The 18,604-nt window shown below is 36.8% G+C and overlaps 1 protein-coding gene across 8 annotated transcripts in view; it reads left to right on the plus strand.

The window, feature by feature from the left end:
- The window catches only part of UBR3 (ubiquitin protein ligase E3 component n-recognin 3), a 229,243-nt gene that overhangs the window by 130,108 nt on the left and 80,531 nt on the right, over positions 1-18,604 (plus strand). For all 8 annotated transcript variants that reach the window (XM_046658019.1, XM_046658018.1, XM_046658012.1 and 5 more), the window contains 2 exons: positions 2,085-2,234; positions 9,537-9,670. In XM_046658019.1, coding sequence (XP_046513975.1) covers positions 2,085-2,234; positions 9,537-9,670 — 284 coding nt within the window. The remainder of the gene's footprint in view (positions 1-2,084; positions 2,235-9,536; positions 9,671-18,604) is intronic.

Consider the following 18,604-nt stretch of genomic DNA (forward strand, 5'->3'; position numbering starts at 1 on the left):
ATGCATTAACATTTTTTAATTGAAATATACACAAAGAAAAGTACATTTATCATGATTGTAGAGCTGTTTGAGTTTTTAAAAACTGGCTATCACTGTGTAACCAGCTTCCAGATTGAGAAACAAAACATTACCAGCATCCCATAAATCCCCTTCATGTTCTCTGTCACTGCCTCTTCCCGAAGTAACCAGTATCCTTACTTCTAATAGGATATATTAATTTTGCCTGTTTTTGTTCTTTATGTAACCATTTACATACAATATGTACTCTTTGAGCCTGGCTTCTTTTAGAACAGAGTGTTGTTAATTAATATTTTCCCATATCTTTATGTATAGCTGAGAAACAATAATAGCATTTAAATATAAGCATTTAATTTGGTCATAGGTCCTTTTTAAGTCTTAACTAAAATTTCAAAATTGAGTACCAGAATGACAGAATCAATCATAAGTTGCCAATAATATATTTTAATTCATTATAGAATATACAGAAGCAGTGATTTTCCTCATCTTTAAAGAATTAAACCATGATCTTTTTAGTTTCTTGAAGAAAAACAAGGAAGGGACATTAGTGTCTGTAATTATTAAAGTCAGAATTCAAATAAAAATCACTTTGCATGAAAAAGAGGTCATCTATTTTATTTTTGTGCCTTAACCACTGTATCACCATAGAAAATTGTCAAGCCTTTCTTTCCAAAACTCTGGAAAAGGTGACTTAGCAGCCTCTTTGATAATGCGTTTTGGTATTAGGATTTCCTTGGAGTGTTCAAGTTGATTCTACGAAGACCTAAAAAAAGGAAAATGATCTTTGCATGTGAGATAGAGTTAATGAATTCTAGTTCTTTGGTACTTAAGATGAGACTGTATTATTTTATGACACTTTGTCAGGTGATTTCCGTATTCTCATTTGAACTTGAGAGTAATCAGACACACTCCCTCTTTTCTCTACTAAAGTTTTCTCCCTAAAAAGCAAAGTAATCATATGTCAGATCTTAATGACCTCTGGTACTTTCTTTCTTTTGAAATGTTCTTTTCAGTTTGACCCATTAATCTTATTTTCATAGACATTGAGCTTTCTCGTTCGGATTCCATTCATGTATTGTTTTTTTCTCTGATTTCTTTATTGGCTTCTTTTTTATTTCCATTAATACTGGGCATTATCCAAAGTTTTATTTTAGGTCTCTGCCCCTTTTCCTGTCACTTCTCTTAATAAATATTAAATATATGTTTATCTTTATGAATTATTAAAATATATCTAAACTGTATATCTTTCTTTCCCTATTTCTATCATGTACTTATATATTTCTTTAGGTATGCCTCTATCTTTCAAGCATGTCATTAATCACTTCTCCTTCCCTGGTCTTACCAATCCCCTCTACTCGTTTCTTTGCCACTATGAACAACATCACAGCTTCATGAATTTAAAAGTCTATAGGAAAATCATTATTGACTCAATATTTTATTTCTTGCTGTTAATGACATTATATTGCCAGAAGATTACTGTTACTTTCTGTAGTAGTTCTGTTTTATTAATATATATGGTCATATCTAAATGATTTCCTTACATAAATAAATATGTATTGATTATTATTGCTAAGATAAATCACTAGAATTGAAAGTAAAGGAGAAGTAGTTTGTTCCTCTTTTATCTCCTAAGAAATACTGCCATTTCTTTCCAAGGGCTGCCATGTTATTATAAATTTCCCCTATGAGGTACCTCAAAGAAAACTAGAACAAATAATCTCCCCTGTTTCCTTGAATTATAGTATTTTAAAGTTTCCTGTTTTGATACAAATATGTTTGTCTCTGTATTTTTGGTTTCAATTTTATATGTGAATAATACAACAACATCAGAAGTATGTTTGACCATATATTATTTAAAATCTTTCATTATATCAACTGTTTGCATTTTTGTGTCTCTTTCTTAGTAAACATTTTACTTTAGAAAGGTAATTTTTCCATAGTTTTTTTTACTGCATAACTTTATTATTATTGAAGCTCAAAATTATTTGTACTTGTTTTTTTTTCACATTTTCATTGAAGAGAGATTTTCCTCCTTAGGAATTAAGTGCTGTAACTTTTTTCCTCAGATTCTCCTGAGAATGATATTCCCATGGAGATAACCGCAGCAGAACCACAAATTTCTGAGGCAGTATATGATTGTGTTATTTGTGGACAGAGTGGCCCCTCCTCTGAAGACCGACCTACGGGATTGGTTGTATTGTTGCAAGCATCCTCAGGTAAAATGAAAGTAATTTTTCATTGGGAACATTTTAGAGCCAAAGTATGTACAACAGATTAATAAATATCTGTATTAAATGAAAGTTATATCTTTGTCTAGATATAATTATCAATCTATACAAGCATACTTCATTTTATTGCACTTTGCAGATATTGAGTTTTTTACAAATTGAAGATTTGTGGCAAGCCAGTGTTGAGCTAGTCTATTAGCACCATTTTTCAAATAACATTTGCTCAGGTTGTGTCTGTATGTCACGTTTTGGTAATTCTTGCAGTATTTCAAACTTTTTATTATATTTCTTATGGTGATCTGTGATGAGTGATCATTGATGTTGCCGTTGTAATTGTTTTGGGGCACCATGAAGCTCGCCCATATGACAGTGAACTTAATCGATAAATGTTGTGTGTGTTCTGACTGCTCCACCGACATCCCCCGCCATGCCCTTATTTCTTGAACTATTAGAAGCAATTATTCTTGAAACAGGCTGTTGATTGATATGTTTACCAATCCATAGTTAAAAAATATTTTTTAAAGTTGAAGGATTTGTCTGAATGCTCTCCATCCTCTCTCATACTGAAGTATTTTGAGGTTCTGATAACTCTTACACACTCTAGTCTCTATGAATTCAATCTTTTTCAACAGAAGTATGTATGAAGCAAAGAGAAAATAAAATTCTTACATATTTCTTCAGAGCACTTTTTTCCCAGGGTGTTTACTCCCTAATTTAGTATGGTAAATGGAAAGAGATATAAAAGACTCCCTGAGTTCAAATATAGGTATTGCTTGACATAATCTGGCCAAGTTGGTTGCCTTCTTTTAAACATAGAGATAATATTGCCTTCAGAGGATTATGTTGGTTAAGTAATGTGATATAGGCAAAAAGATCTAATATGGTGCCTGGGAAATTAGTGTCTCCTCCTGTTACTCTTCTTGTTTGAAAATGAAATTGATCTGGGAAACCCCAGTGGAGTAGGACATTGGAGTAGAGCTGCCAAGACCAGAAATGCCTACTAAAAAGGAAATGTGTGGGAGTATTGACTACTTTTGCAGCTACTTCTCTGTTTTACTACTGTGACAAAACCAGCTTATTAGATTATTGCTGCTTGACTATCCATAACTTCTTCACCAAATACTTTATAATCATCAACTTAATGTTTTATTTATTCATTCATTCCACAAATATTTATTGAGCACCTAGATGCCAGATACTATTCTAATAAGAAACAAAACAAAATCCCTGCCCTAATGAAGCATATGTTCTTATTGTTTTAAACTTTTATTTGTTCATTATTTTATAGTTTTTAAGTTGCTTTGACTTGTTACTTCATTTAATCCCTTTTTAATAATTTTGTACACTATAAAACTAATTAGTATTGATAATTCCACTCTACTGTAGCTCTTTTATTTTTTAAAGATAGAAGGAAAGGAATAAGAAACTAACATTAAAAAGCATTAAATCTCGAGTGATTTTTATTTTATTTTTTTGAGGAAGATTAGCCCTGAGCTAACATCTGCCACCAATCCTCCTCTTTTTTGCTGAGGAAGGTTGGCTCTGAGCTAGCATTCACGCCCATCTTCCTCTACTTTATGTGTGGGGTGCCTGCCACTGCATGGCTTGATAAGCAGTGTGTAGGTCCATGCCCAGGATCCAGACGGGTGAACTCTGGGCTGCTGAAGCAGAGCGTGCAAACTTAACTGCTATGCCACTGGCCCAGCCCCTCGAGTGATTTTAATTGGGAACTTTGGGTGTTTCCTTACTTTCTTTCTGAGCCTCAGTCGGTCACTGATATCCTCCCGCCTTTTACCACTCTTTACTTTTTCCTTACTTCTGACTTCTTTATTTAGATCTCTTCTCTTTTTCTTTTTACGTTTGAATATGGAAAATTTTAATTATATGCTAAAGTAAAGAGACTAATAAAATGAACTTCCACGTCCCCATCAGTCTTGACGGTGATTAACTTGTGGTTAATCTTACGTATTCCCTCTCTCTAGAATTATTTTGAAACAGATTCTAGACATCGTGTAATGTCATCTGTAAATACTTCACTGTTTCTGTTAAAAAGACAGGACTTGTTTTTAAACATAACCACAGTCACTCCTAAGTGATTACTTCCTCAGAACCATCAAACACCTGGTCAGTGTTCAAAATTCCCCAATCATTTCTAATTTACTTTGTTTAATTAATTTATTTATAATTGTAGGGTCCCCGTGTACTCTTTTAATTAATAGATTCCCTTTTTATCTCCCTTGTCGTTGCCCCCCCCACCCCCCCAATGCATCTTACTTTTTGAAGAAGTTGGGTCATTGAAGAGCATTTTTGGATGTTGCTGAACGTATCCACTGATGTTTAACATGTTCCTCTCTGTCCACCCTGTTTTCTCTCTGAGATATTAGCCATGCACGATGATTAGTGCCTAGATTCACCAGTTCATCAAGGATCACAAAATCTCTTTCATGTTTCTTTATTAGCTGAAATGCTTCTATAAAAGAAATTTCACCTCATCAACTATTTGGTTACTCTGAGGTATAGATTGTACATGAAAGGCAGAATACAGAGTGTATTCTTTCCCGTTATTTACTAGTCCTCAAAATATTGAGGTAGTGGTCCTTTAGCACTTTCCAAAAATAATTAATTAGTACTTTTTGTATCATTAAGAACTCTGTTGCAATTAATTCTTGTTCAGCTCACGTTCTTCCATCTTTGTTCAGTGAGAGCCTCTTCAAGTTATCTCCTGAGTCCTTTTGACATAAACCTTGTAGACTTGAGATTTTACATTTTCTGGTATGGCATGTTATACCATATTTGTCTGATACATTTCCTGCCCTGAAATCAGCCATTTCTCTAAGAGTCTTATTTTTTTTTTTAGTAGAAAATGGTATTTAGAGACCACAGTCTGGGTGTGAGGTGTGATTGTTGCTCTAGATCCTTTTTGTATCCACGGATTCTTTGTTGGCTTGTTCTTGAAACCATGTAGCAAGGAAAAGTCCCATGCTTTCTCCCCTTAGTCTAACATTTGACTTGTGCTGAGTTACAGACCTTAGATTAGGAACCCTTCAGAACAGTGCTTAAATCAAGAGCCTTTATAGCAGTTGTGATAAGGTCTAAAGGTGTTGATTTATATGCCGTCTCACTATTGTGCAGAATGCCTGTTGTAAATATTCCTCATTTTGGGAGCTTCAGTTCTCCATAGGAGAAGAATACAATATTAGGTAATCTTTCCATTCTATTAATCCTCATAATCTTTGCAAAATTTAAAGTCCAAAGTTAAAGTCAGTGTTTTTATCTTCATAGTTCTTTAAAAAATAGATGTAGGGGCTGGCCCCGTGGCTGAGTGGTTGGGTCCACGCGCTCTGCTGCAGGCGGCCCAGTGTTTCGTTGGTTTGAATCCTGGGTGCAGACATGGCACTGCTCATCAAGCCACGCTGAGGCAGCGTCCCACATGCCACAACTAGAAGGACCCACAACGAAGAATATACAACTATGTACCAGGGGGCTTTGGAAAGAAAAAGGAAAAAAATAAAATCTTAAAAAAAAAAAAATATATATATATATATATATGTAGTAAGAAGGAACTAAATCTGAAAGAACTGCAGATTGAGATTTTTAAATCAAGTACCAATGTTCTCATCTGTAGAAAAATGCAGTCATTCAGATAAAAACATAAAGGGTGGAGAGGGGAGGGGAGGTGTAGCTATAAAGGAGCAGAGATTTTTGTATACTATTGAAACTAACTTGATGTTAATTCAAACTTGATTGTTAGAAAGTGAAGGTGTTAATTGTAATCCCCAAGGTAACCACTTAAGAAAAAATTAAAAAAGAAAAGAAAATGAAAAGAAAAAGAGACAAGCAAGGAATCAAAATGGTATGCTAGAAAATTCAATTAATCACAAAAGAAGGCAGTAATGGACAAATTGAGGAACATATAGAAAATAAATAGCAAAATGACAGAAATAAGGCCTTGTAAATTAGTAATTACTTGAAATATAAATTCATTAAACTCTCCAATTAAAAGGCAGAGATTGACAGAATGGATAAGGAATACTTGAATAGACTCTCTGTAGGAGACATTTTGGGTCCAAAAACACAAATAGGTTGAAAGTGAAAGGATGAGAAAAGATATTCCATGCAAATAGTAACAAAAGAAAGCTGGAGTGGCTATACTAATAGCAGACACAGTAGATTTTAAGTCAAAAATTTTTACAAGAGACAAGAAGGATATTAGTTTATGTTGATAAATGTGTCAATCCTTCAAGAAAATATGACAATTAGAGACATACACACCAGACAGCAGAGACCCAAAATATATGAAGCAAAAATTGACAGAATTGAAGGGAGAAATTGATAGTTTTATAATAATAGGTCAAGACTTCAGTGCCCTACTTTTATTATTAGATAGAAAACTAGACAGAAAGAAGATCAAAAAAAGAAATAAAACACTTGAGCAATACTGTAAATCAATTAGATCTAACAAACTTTTATAGACCACTCTATCCAACAATAGTAGAGTACATATTTTTCTCAATTGTGCATGGAACATTCTCCAAGATAGCCCATATATTAGGCCACAAAACAAGTCTCCATACATTTAAAGAGATTAAAATCATCTCAGATATCTTCTTCAACCACAATAGAATGAAACTAGAAATCAATAACAGAAGGAAGACTGGAAAGTTCACAAAGATGTGGAAATTAAGGAACACATTCTTAAACAACCAATGAGTCAAAGAAGAAATTACAAGTGAAATTAGAAAATACTTTGAGATAAATGAAAATGAAAACACAACATACCAAAACCTATGGCATGCAGTGATGACAGTGTGCAGAGGGAAATTTATAGCTGTAAATGCTTACATCATAAAAGAAGTCCAGGCCAGCCCGGTGGTGTAGTGATTAAGTTTGCATACTCTGCTTGGCAGCCTGGGGTTCATGGGTTCACATCCTGGGCTTAGACCTACACACTGCTTGTCAAGCCATGCTGTGGTGGCATCCCACATACAAAATAGAGGAAGACTGGCACAGATGTTAGCTCAGGGTCAGTCTTCCTCAAGCTGAAAGAGGAAGATTAGTGAGAGATGTTAGCTTAGGGCCAGTTTTCCTCATCAAAAAGAGAAGATCCCAAATCAATAACCCAACTTTACACTTGAAGGAACTGGAAAAGAAAGAGCAAGCTGAACCCAAAGCTAGCAGAAGGAAAGAAATAATAAAGATTAAAGCAGAGGTAAATGAAATAGAAAACAGGAAAACAATAGAGAGAATCAGCTAAACCAAAAGTTGACTCCTTGAAAATATCAACAAAATTGACCAATTTTTTAGCTAGACTGACAAAGAAAGAGACCACACAAATAACTAAAATCAGAAATGACAGTAGGGACATTACTACAGACCTTAACAAATAAAAAAGACTAAGAGAATGTTACAGACAATTTTGCACCAGCAACTTTGATGTCCTAGGTGAAATGGATAAGTTCCTAGAAACACACAGACTACCAAAAATTACTCACAAAGAAATAGAAAATTTGAACAGACTTTAAGTAAGTAAAGAGATTGAATCAGTAATCAAGAACTTCTCAACAAATAAAAGCCCATTACTAGGTAGCTTCATTGGTGATGCTACCAAACATTTAAAGAATTAACTCCAGTCCTTCTCAAACTTGTTAGGAAGTATTCCCTCTCTTTTTTTTTTTTTTTTCTAATTCATACTGTGAGGCCAGCATTATCGTTATACCAAAGCCAGGTAAAGACATCATGAGAAAAGAAAATGAATGACCAATATCCCTTATGAATACAGATGTAAAAATCTTCAAGAAAATCCTGGCAAACCAAATCCAGCAGCATATTAAAAGGATTATACATCATAACTAATTATATTTTAGTTGCTAGCATCTACCTGCTTCTGTCTCTTCTTTCTGCTGCTGCTGCTATAAGTCTCTTCAAAAGTTGGGGCCCCCAGTGATCCACCTGATAGTCCCTTCCCTAAGAATGGCTTTTCCCATGCATATTGAGTCTTATAGTAATGTGTGGCACTGTATGTTTATATCCCCACTCCCTTTTTTGTGCTTTGATATTTTACAGTTATAAAATCTTAGGTTTTTATCCCCTTTTGCTGTATACCTTTCCCCCTAGCTTTTCGTTTTGAAAAGTTTTATATATACAGAAAAGTTGAATGCTCTTCACCTACACTCACTTATTGTTAATGAATTGCCCTGTTTGTTTTTCTCTCTCTCATCTACACACACACACACACACACACACACACACACTTTTCAGAAGAAAATTGTAGACAGCATGACATTTTGTCCCTAAATACTTCAGAATGTATCTCCTAAGAACAAGGATATTCTTTTATATTGCCACAGTAAATTATCATACCCAAGAAATTTAATATTAAAAGCATCTAATGTTCTATGTTCAAATTCTCCCAATTGTCCCAGTATTTTTTAAAGCAGGTGTTTTCTTTTCTTGATCTAAGAAGCAACCAAAGATCACGTATTGCATTTAGTCATTTCTTGTTGGTCTCCTTTAATCTAGAACAGTTTCTCCAGCTGCTTTTTAAAATTTTGAAGAGTCCAGCTCAGTTTTTCTGTAGAATGTCTCATTTTCTGGATTTGTGTGATTATTTCCTTATTATTAGATTCAAGTTAAACATTTTTGTCAATGGCATTATACAGATGATGTTCCTTTGCATTGCATCACATCAGGAGGCTCATAGAGACAGCTTGTCCCATTATTGGTGATGCCAGCCAAGTTTGATCGCTTGGTTGAGGTGGTAGGTAACCTTTGGGATGATACATTGAGACTCTAACAATTTACTCTTTTACGTGATGTTCATTGCTTGAATGAATGTGTTATCTGGAACTCCTTTAGGTCCTTATGACCTGCTTCCTCAGTGTTTGAATACCTCCTTGCTCTTTATTACACACAGTTCCAGGCTCACCGTGCACTTTTTCCAACCCTGGACTCAGCTTTTTATCCAAGTATCTGTTTCCTTTAAGTAAAAAATAATATATTTAGAAATAAAGTTTATTGATACTGGAGAGTCATACCTTCTAGGCTTTTTTAGTGGACAGATTTTGGAAATCATTCGACATCCATCCATGAGTTTATAGTCATATTTTAGTGTTTTTTTAAAAAATAAATATTGGCGTATTTGAAGCTTTATCTATTCTGTAGGAGAAAACTGGAATACCGTTTTAGTTTTTAGGTCTTTAAAAATATTCTAATAGTGGAAAACTTAATGTAGCTTTGCGAATCGGATATATATGTTGGTTTAATGAGCCCTTCTCTCTGTTGTGAATGTAGTTTTGGGGCAGTGCCGTGACAACATTGAACCAAAAAAGTTGCCTATCACTGAAGAAGAGCAGATTTACCCTTGGGATACATGTGCAGCAGTTCATGACGTGAGGCTTTCATTATTGCAGCGTTATTTTAAGGACGTAAGTACTCTTTATTGAATAGTAATTTTGTCTGCAAAACTGAGGATTATTTCCCTTTGGAGTGTTACTTTATATATTTTTTTTCCTGCCAGATATCATTCTGATTTGGAATCTGCAAGTCTATTAGGAAAAAAATTAATATGTAGATAGTAAATAAATGGAAATCTGTTAATAAATACAAATTTCAGGTTATAAATGTAATACCTTTGTTTTAAATGGTGAATATCGTGAGGTATACAAATTCAATTCAATGGAATAATAAGTATTAACTCTATAAAAACTTTTAGATGTGGCATGAATATTTTATGAAGATTTTTGCCTCCTTTTTTAACGTCTTTAAAGATATACAATAAAATCTCATGATGCTTTTTAAGTGTAAATTAAGGGCAGATTTAATTTATGACTTCCGTGGTTTCTTGTGAACTTGATAGATTTTTTTTTTCCAGCTCTTTGCATCTAGGAGCTCTAGCACTCTAGTGTTAAAAGTGTTGGGAAGATCAACTTTATTTATTTAGTAGCAGCAGCATTAGCTTGTTTGTATAATTTCTGTACTGCTTTTAATGTTTCCTGAGTGGATTATCAAATGGGATCTGTTGGGTTTGGATCTACTGTATCTTGAATTAAGTAAACATATGTTAATAACTTAAAATTCTCAAAAAATAAATAAAGCATTATTTTTAGTTAGCTATATGAGATGATTTTCTTGACAGATTCCCAAATGTAATTCTTGCTTGCCCACAATGCACTGGTTTAAATGGAAGAAACTAGTGGGATAGGTGGAAGACAGAATATTTAATTAGAATAAACAGTAACTGACCTAGTAATAAGAGTCAGAGTAGAGTGTAGTTCAATGGTCTGGACTGAGGATTCTGGAGGATCTGATGGCTCTAGTTAGGGGGGTGTTGTGTGGAGTAGGAAGAATCCCAGAACAGAAAAACTGGGGTTTGGTCCTGATTCTGCCATTTCTTAGCAATATGAGCTTGGCCAAATAAATAAGCTAAGACTCAATTTCCTCATCTGGAAAATAGGGCTTGTAATGGTCTTTCATGCAATAACCCACCAGGCTATAAATTTCTTTAGATCTCTTTGTATATAATAAAGGTCAGTGTAAATGTAAATTGGTGTTTTTAATATTTAAACTAGCCCATTTAGGAGGGCTCAGGTTAGGCCTTATTAGCCAATTTGGGTTAGATGATGAGAACTATGCTTCCATATATTTTCAGAGGCTTTACAATGAAATTATAATTATTTGGAGAAAGAAGCCTGTGTGTGTGTGTGTATACATGTACATATGTATGCACATATACACTTTCACACTTTTTTCTTTATTCTTTATTGTTCAAATTTTTTGCAGCATATATATATATTACTTTATTAATTACGTACCAATAAGTATTTTCATTTTGAAGAAAATCATTAAATTATGTGCTAAGTTCTGCTTTTGCAGAAACTCGCTTATTACTTTTACTTAGAATTTTTTCTTGCCATAATCCTTTTAATTTTATCATTTTGAATCACTTTAGAGTAAATGATTGATCAAAAAGATGAATCTCAAAGCCAAATAGAAAAGAAAAATAACTTAATCAAAATATAACTCAGACTTAAGAGCAAAATAATTTTGAGGGAAGGTGAGATCTAATAAAGGAGAGAAACAGTGAGGTATCTCTTTCTTGCAGTCAGAATAATATTTCATTTCTAGAAAAAAAATCTTCTTTGTAAAAAGGCTCTAAACTGGACTGAATCTCTGTTGTGTTTTTGTTAGTGATTGTGAGATTTTATTTCTACATTAATACTTTTGTGTACAGTCATGTGTCACTTGATGAGGATATATTCTGAGAAATGCAACATAAAGTGAACATCATAGAGTGTACTGAAGAGGAACAATATTTGCCACCTAAAATGTATCTCTTTAACATGAGGACGTTTCAGGCTGATTATTTTTAAGAAACAAAAGACTCAAAGTTTTTCTTGTTACCTCCCGTTTAATTGGCTAAAAGAATTTAGATTAAAAAAAACCTTGTCTCTGGAAGCAAGCTATCACCTTGGCATAACACGAAGTAGGTGGTAGACAGGAAGGAACTAGAAAAATCTGTTTGTTGGGCTCCCCTCTGTGTTCTTCTGTTTCTGTGTCTCCAAAAAACCACTTGTTTTCCAAACATTTGCTCCTTTTCACCTACCTGTGAATTGCCTTCCTTCCCTTTGAAGTCCCTGACTCTCCCCACCCCCAACATCTTTTGTCTTTAGCTGAGGATGGTATTTAAGATGAGGGCTTTGCCCATTTTGATGAGTTACTCGGTTTTCCTGGGTTTCTCCTCTGTATACATGTTATTAAACTTTTGTTTTTCTTCTTGTTAGTCTGTTTCATGTCAATTTAATTCTTAGACCTGCCAGAAGAACCTAGAAGGGTAGAGGAAAATTTCTTCCTCCCCTGCACTACTTATACAAACCTAGATGGCATAGCCTACACACCTAGGCTATGTGGGACTAATCTTATGGGAGCACTGTCATGTATGCGGACCATTGTGGACCAAAACATGACTGTACTTTCATAATGGTTGTTTTTTTGTTTTTTTTTTTATTAATGTTATGATAGATTACAACCTTGTGAGATTTCAGTTGTACATTTTTGTTAGTCATGTTGTGGGTACACTACACCACTTCCCCCTCCGTACCCTCCCCCCACCCCCCCTTTTCCCTGGTAACCACCGATCAGATCTCCTTCTCAATATACTAATTTCCACCTATGAGTGGAGTCATATAGAGTTCGTCTTTCTCTGACTGACTTATTTCGCTTAACATAATGCCCTCGAGGTCCATCCACGTTGTTGTGAATGGGCCAATTTCGTCTTTTCTTATGGCTGAGTAGTATTCCATTGTGTATATATACCACATCTTCTTTATCCAATCATCAGTTTCTGGGCATGTAGGCTGGTTCCACGTCTTGGCTATTGTAAATAATGCTGCGATGAACATAGGGGTGCAATGGACTCTTGAGATATCTGATATCAGGTTCTTAGGATAGATACCCAGTAATGGGATGGCTGGGTCATAGGGTATTTCTATTTTTAACTTTTTGAGAAATCTCCATACTGTTTTCCATAGTGGCTGTACCAGTTTGCATTCCCACCAACAGTGTATGAGGGTTCCTCTTTCTCCACAACCTCTCCAACATTTGTCGTTCTTGGTTTTGGATGTTTTTGCCAGTCTAACGGGGGTAAGGTGATATCTTAGTGTAGTTTTGATTTGCATTTCCCTGATGATTAGCGATGATGAACATCTTTTCATGTGTCTATTGGCCATATTCATATCTTCTTTTGAGAAATGTCTGTTCATGTCCTCTGCCCATTTTTTGATCGGGTTGTTTGTTTTTTTGTTGTTAAGCAGTGTGAGTTCTTTGTATATTATGGAGATTAACCCTTTGTCGGATAAGTGGCTTGTAAATATTTTTTCCCAATTAGTGAGCTGTTTTTTTGTTTCAATCCTGTTTTCCCTTGCCTTGAAGAAGCTCTTTAGTCTGATGAAGTCCCATTTGTTTATTCTTTCTATTGTTTCCCTCAACTGAGGAGTTACAGTGTCCGAAAAGATTCTTTTGAAACTGATGTCAAAGAGTGTACTGCCTATATTCTCTTCCAAAAGACTTATTGTCTCAGGCCTAATCTTTAGGTCTTTGATCCATTTTGAGTTTATTTTGGTGTGTGGTGAAAAAGAATGGTCGATTTTCAGTCTTTTGCATGTGGCTGTCCAGTTTTCCCAGCACCATTTGTTGAAGAGACTTTCTTTTCTCCATTGTAGGCCCTCTGCTCCTTTGTCGAAGATTAGCTGTCCATAGATGTGTGGTTTTATCTCTGGGCTTTCAATTCTGTTCCATTGATCTGTGGACCTGTTTTTGTACCAGTACCATGCTGTTTTGATCACTGTAGCTTTGTAGTATGTTTTGAAATTGGGGATTGTGATTCCGCCGGCTTTGTTTTTCTTGCTCAGGATTGCTTTAGCAATTCGCGGTCTTTTGTTCCCCCATATGAATTTTAGGATTGTTTGTTCAATTTCTGTGAAGAATGTTCTTGGGATTCTGATTGGGATAGCATTGAATCTGTAGATTGCTTTAGGTAGTATGGACATTTTAACTATGTTTATTCTTCCAATCCATGTGCAAGGAATGTTTTTCCATCTCTTTATGTCATCGCCTATTTCTTTCAAGAAAGTCTTGTAGTTTTCATTGTATAGATCCTTCACTTCCTTGGTTAAGTTTATCCCAAGGTATTTTATTCTTTTCGTTGCGATTGTGAATGGAATAGAGTTCTTGAGTTCTTTTTCTGTTAGTTTATTGTTAGTGTATAGAAATGCTACTGATTTATGCACGTTAATTTTATACCCTGCTACTTTGCTGTAGTTGTTGATTATTTCTAATAGTTTTTCTGTGGATTCTTTGGGGTTTTCTATGTATAAGATCATGTCGTCTGCAAACAACGAGAGTTTTACTTCTTCGTTACCTATTTGGATTCCTTTTATTTCTTTTTCCTGCCGAATTGCTCTGGCCAGCACCTCCAGTACTATGTTGAATAGGAGTGGTGAAAGTGGGCACCCTTGTCTTGTTCCTGTCCTCAGAGGGATGGCTTTCAGCTTTTGTCCATTGAGTATGATGTTGGCTGTGGGTCTATCATATATGGCCTTTATTATGCTGAGGTACTTTCCTTCTATACCCATTTTACTGAGGGTTTTTATCATAAATGGGTGTTGGATCTTGTCGAATGCTTTCTCTGCATCTATTGAGATGATCATGTGGTTTTTGTTTTTCATTTTGTTGATGTAGTGTATCACGTTGATTGACCTGCGGATGTTGAACCATCCCTGTGTCCCTGGTATAAATCCCACTTGATCATGGTGTATAATCTTTCTCATGTATTGCTGTATTTGGTTTGCCAAAATTTTGTTGAGGATTTTTGCATCTATGTTCATCAGTGATATCGGCCTGTAGTTCTCCTTCTTTGTGTTGTCCTTGTCAGGTTTGGGGATCAGAGTGATGTTGGCTTCATAGAATGTGTTAGGGAGTACTCCATCTTTCTCAATTTTCTGGAACAGTTTGAGAAGTATAGGTATTGTCTTCTTTGAATGTTTGGTAGAATTCTCCAGAGAAGCCGTCTGGTCCTGGACTCTTATTTTTGGGGAGGTTTTTGATTACCATTTCTATTTCCTTACTTGTGATTGGCCTATTCAGATTCTCCATTTCTTCCTGATTCAGTTTGAGGAGATTGTAGGACTCTAGGAATTTGTCCATTTCTTCCAGGTTGTTCAATTTGTTGGCATATAGTTTTTCATAGTATTCTCTTATGATCTCTTGTATTTCATTGGTATCTGTTGTGATTTCTCCTCTGTCATTCCTGATTTTATTAATTTGCGATTTCTCTCTTCTTTTCTTGGTGAGTCTGGCTAGGGGTTTGTCAATTTTGTTAATTCTTTTGAAGAACCAACTCTTTGTTTCATTGATCCTTTCTATTGTCTTTTTTGTTTCAATATCGTTTATTTCTGCTCTTATTTTTATTATTTCCCTCCTTCTACTGACTCTGGGCTTTGTTTGTTCTTCTTTTTCTAGTTCTGTTAGGTGTCGTTTGAGGTTGCTTACGTGAGCTTTTTCTTGTTTAGTGAGGTGAGCCTGTATTGCAATGAATTTCCCTCTTAGGACTGCTTTTGCTGCATCCCAAATGATTTGGTATGTCGTGTTCTCATTTTCATTTGTCTCCAGATAATATTTGATTTCTTCTTTAATTTCTTCAATGATCCATTGTTTGTTGAGAAGCATGTTGTTTAGTCTCCACATTTTTGCACCTTTCTCTGCTTTTTTCTTGTAGTTGATTTCTAGTTTAATAGCGTTATGATCAGAAAAGATGCTTGATATTATTTCAACTCTCTTGTATTTATTGATGTTTGCTTTGGTTCCCAAAATATGGTCAATCCTTGAGAATGTCCCATGTGCACTTGAGAAGAATGTGTAACCTGCTGTTTTTGGATGAAGTGTTCTATATATATCTATTAAGTCCATCTGGTCTAATTTTTCATTTAATTCTATTATTTCCTTGTTGATTTTCTGTCTGGATGTTCTGTCCATTGGTGTTAATGGTGTGTTGAAGTCCCCTACTATTATTGTATTGTTGTTGATGTCTTCTTTTAGTTCTGTTAAGAGTTGCTTTACAAATTTTGGTGCTCCTGTGTTGGGTGCGTATATATTTATAAGTGTTATGTCTTCTTGGTGGAGAGTCCCTTTTATCATTATATACTGTCCCTCTTTATCTTTCTTTATCTGTTTTGCTTTGAAATCTACCTTGTCTGATATTAGTATAGCGACACCTGCTTTCTTTTGTTCATTATTAGCTTGGAGTATTGTTCTCCATCCCTTCACTCTGAGTCTGTGTTTGTCTTTGGGGCTGAGGTGTGTTTCCTGGAGGCAGCATATTGTTGGATCTTGTTCTTTGATCCATCCTGCCACTCTGTGTCTTTTGATTGGGGAGTTCAATCCATTTACATTTAGAGTGATTATTGAGACGTGGGGGCCTACCACTACCATTTTGTGTCTTGTTTTCCGGTTTTCTTCAGTTTCCTTTGTTCCTCGTCCCATGGTTTAATCTGTTCTGATGTAGAGCTGCTACTCTCTGTTGTTGTCCTTCTACTTATCTCCTCTGCTCTTGGTTTTGTAGCCCCTTTCCTTTTTTGGATTTTTCAGGAATGAGGGTTTTCCTGAGGATTTCCTGAAGAGGAGGTTTTGTGGCAATGAACTCCCTTAATTTTTGTTTATCTGGGAAAGTTTTTATTTCTCCATCGTATTTGAAGGATATTTTCGCTGGGTAGAGTATTCTCAGCTGTAGATTTTTGTCCTTCAGAGTTTTGAATATATCATTCCACTCTCTTCTAGCCTGTAAAGTTTCTGCTGAGAAATCTGCTGATAGCCTGATGGGGGTTCCTTTGTAGGTTAGTTTCTTTTGCCTGGCTGTCCTTAATATTTTCTCCTTGTCGTTGACTTTTGCTAGCTTCACTACTATATGCCGTGGAGTTGGTCTTCTTGCATTGATAAAGTTTGGAGATCTATTGGCTTCTGTCACCTGAAGATCCATCTCCCTCACCAGATTTGGGAAGTTCTCAGCCATTATTTCTTTGAATAGGTTTTCTGCCCCTTTCTCCTTCTCTTCTCCCTCTGGTATACCTATAATCCTTACGTTGCATCTCCTAATTGTGTCTGATAATTCTCGGAGAGTTTCTTCATTTCTTTTAAGTCTTGCTTCTCTCTCCTCCTCTGCCTGCAACAATTCTATATTGCCATCTTCCAAATTGCTAATTCTTTCCTCCATATTATCGGCCCTACTGTTCAGAGCATCTAGATTTTTCTTAATCTCCTGTATTGTGTTCTTCATTTCCAATATTTCTGTTTGGTTCTTCTTTATCGTATCAAACTCTTTTGTGACATAGCTCCTGAACTCGTTGAGTTGTCGGTCAGAATTCTCTCTTAACTCATTGAGAATCTTAATGATGGCTGTTTTGAAGTCATCATCATTTAGGTTATATATCTCATTTTCTTTGGGATTGTTTTCTGTGTATTTGTTACTTTCTTTCTGTTCTGGAGATTTAATGTATTTTTTCATATTGCTTGATGTTGTTGATTTGTGCCTCCGCATGGAGATAGAGTTTAGTTGCTCCTTTCACTTGTTTCAGCTGCTGCGGTGGGGGGAGCAGCTGTTTATACTTCACCAACCAGGAACCCTGTCCGTAGTTGCTAACTGGGCCTGGGCCCCTCTTCGTAGCCACAGTGGCCCTTTGGATTCCCTCCTCTGCCGTGGGGGCCGTCACAGGGGGGCTTCAGGCTGCAGGTGCCTACTGTTGCAGCCCACCTAGATGTGCTCTGTCCTTGGGGTCTGCAACGGTGTTATGGGCTTTTCCAGCGGCCAGGGGTGGGATCACTTATATTTGTCGCTCCGTTGCTGTCGGCACCCACCAAATCTCACTTGTCCTCTATGGGTCGCAGGAGAGCTATTGGCATCTTCTACAGTCTGTGGTTAGTACACCTAGCTATGCTGCTTTTGCCCTGGGGTCTTCCAGCCTTGTGGCTGGCGGCTGGGTGCCTTATACTGGTGCTGTGCAGAGGCTTTCCCTAAGGCTGCTGTGAGCCTGTAGGGTTTCCCCCTAGGCTACTAAGCTGGGTCTCTGGAACTCTCTCCAGCCCCAGTCCTCTCCGAGATCTCCGGCAATCCCTAGTCTCACGGGGCGGGCAACGGCAGCTGGGGGTCGCCCCGCCCTCTGGGCTTCTCTCCGGGCCTCTCCCGGGAGCCCTGAATGCTGGGCGTGGCCCCTCTGCTAATGGCAGACAGAGAGTTTTGTCTGCTGCCTGGCGGAACTCCGGCGCTTCCCCTCCGGGTCGCAGAACCGGCCTTTGAAAGTTCCCCCCGCCCCGGTCCTCTCCGAGATCTCCGGCAATCCCTAGTCCCACGGGGCAGGCAACGGCAGCTGGGAGACCTCCGTACCCTCCGTGACTCTCTCTGGGACCCTCCGGGCGCCCCGAGCACCAGGCTGGGTCTCCCCGCCAATGGCGGTGAGAGACTCTCCCCGCGGGCTCAGGTGTGCAACTCCAAAGTTTCCCTCTGCATTTAGGACTAATTGCGGGGGGTTTAGGTAGGGTTCTGGTCACCTGTTTCCACCGTTGCTCCTCTGTTGTGTTCTCGCTCCTGCCCTAGATGTGTGTGGATCCTCTGGGGGCGTCCGTTGGAAGAAAGCCGCTTGCGGGTATTAGGCTGCCCGTCGGGGTCGGAGAGTTTTCACCTATTTCCACATCCTCCCGGAGGAAAGTCCGTCCGCCTTCCGATGTATAGTCGCGTGGGTGTCTCAGACGTCCTGAGATGCTGTCTGGATATCCTTTGTCAAGCGATAAGTGTCCAAATAATTGTAGACTCGAAG

Source organism: Equus quagga, chromosome 4 (assembly GCF_021613505.1).
Source record: "Equus quagga isolate Etosha38 chromosome 4, UCLA_HA_Equagga_1.0, whole genome shotgun sequence".
In the NCBI taxonomy this organism is placed as follows: domain Eukaryota; kingdom Metazoa; phylum Chordata; class Mammalia; order Perissodactyla; family Equidae; genus Equus; species Equus quagga.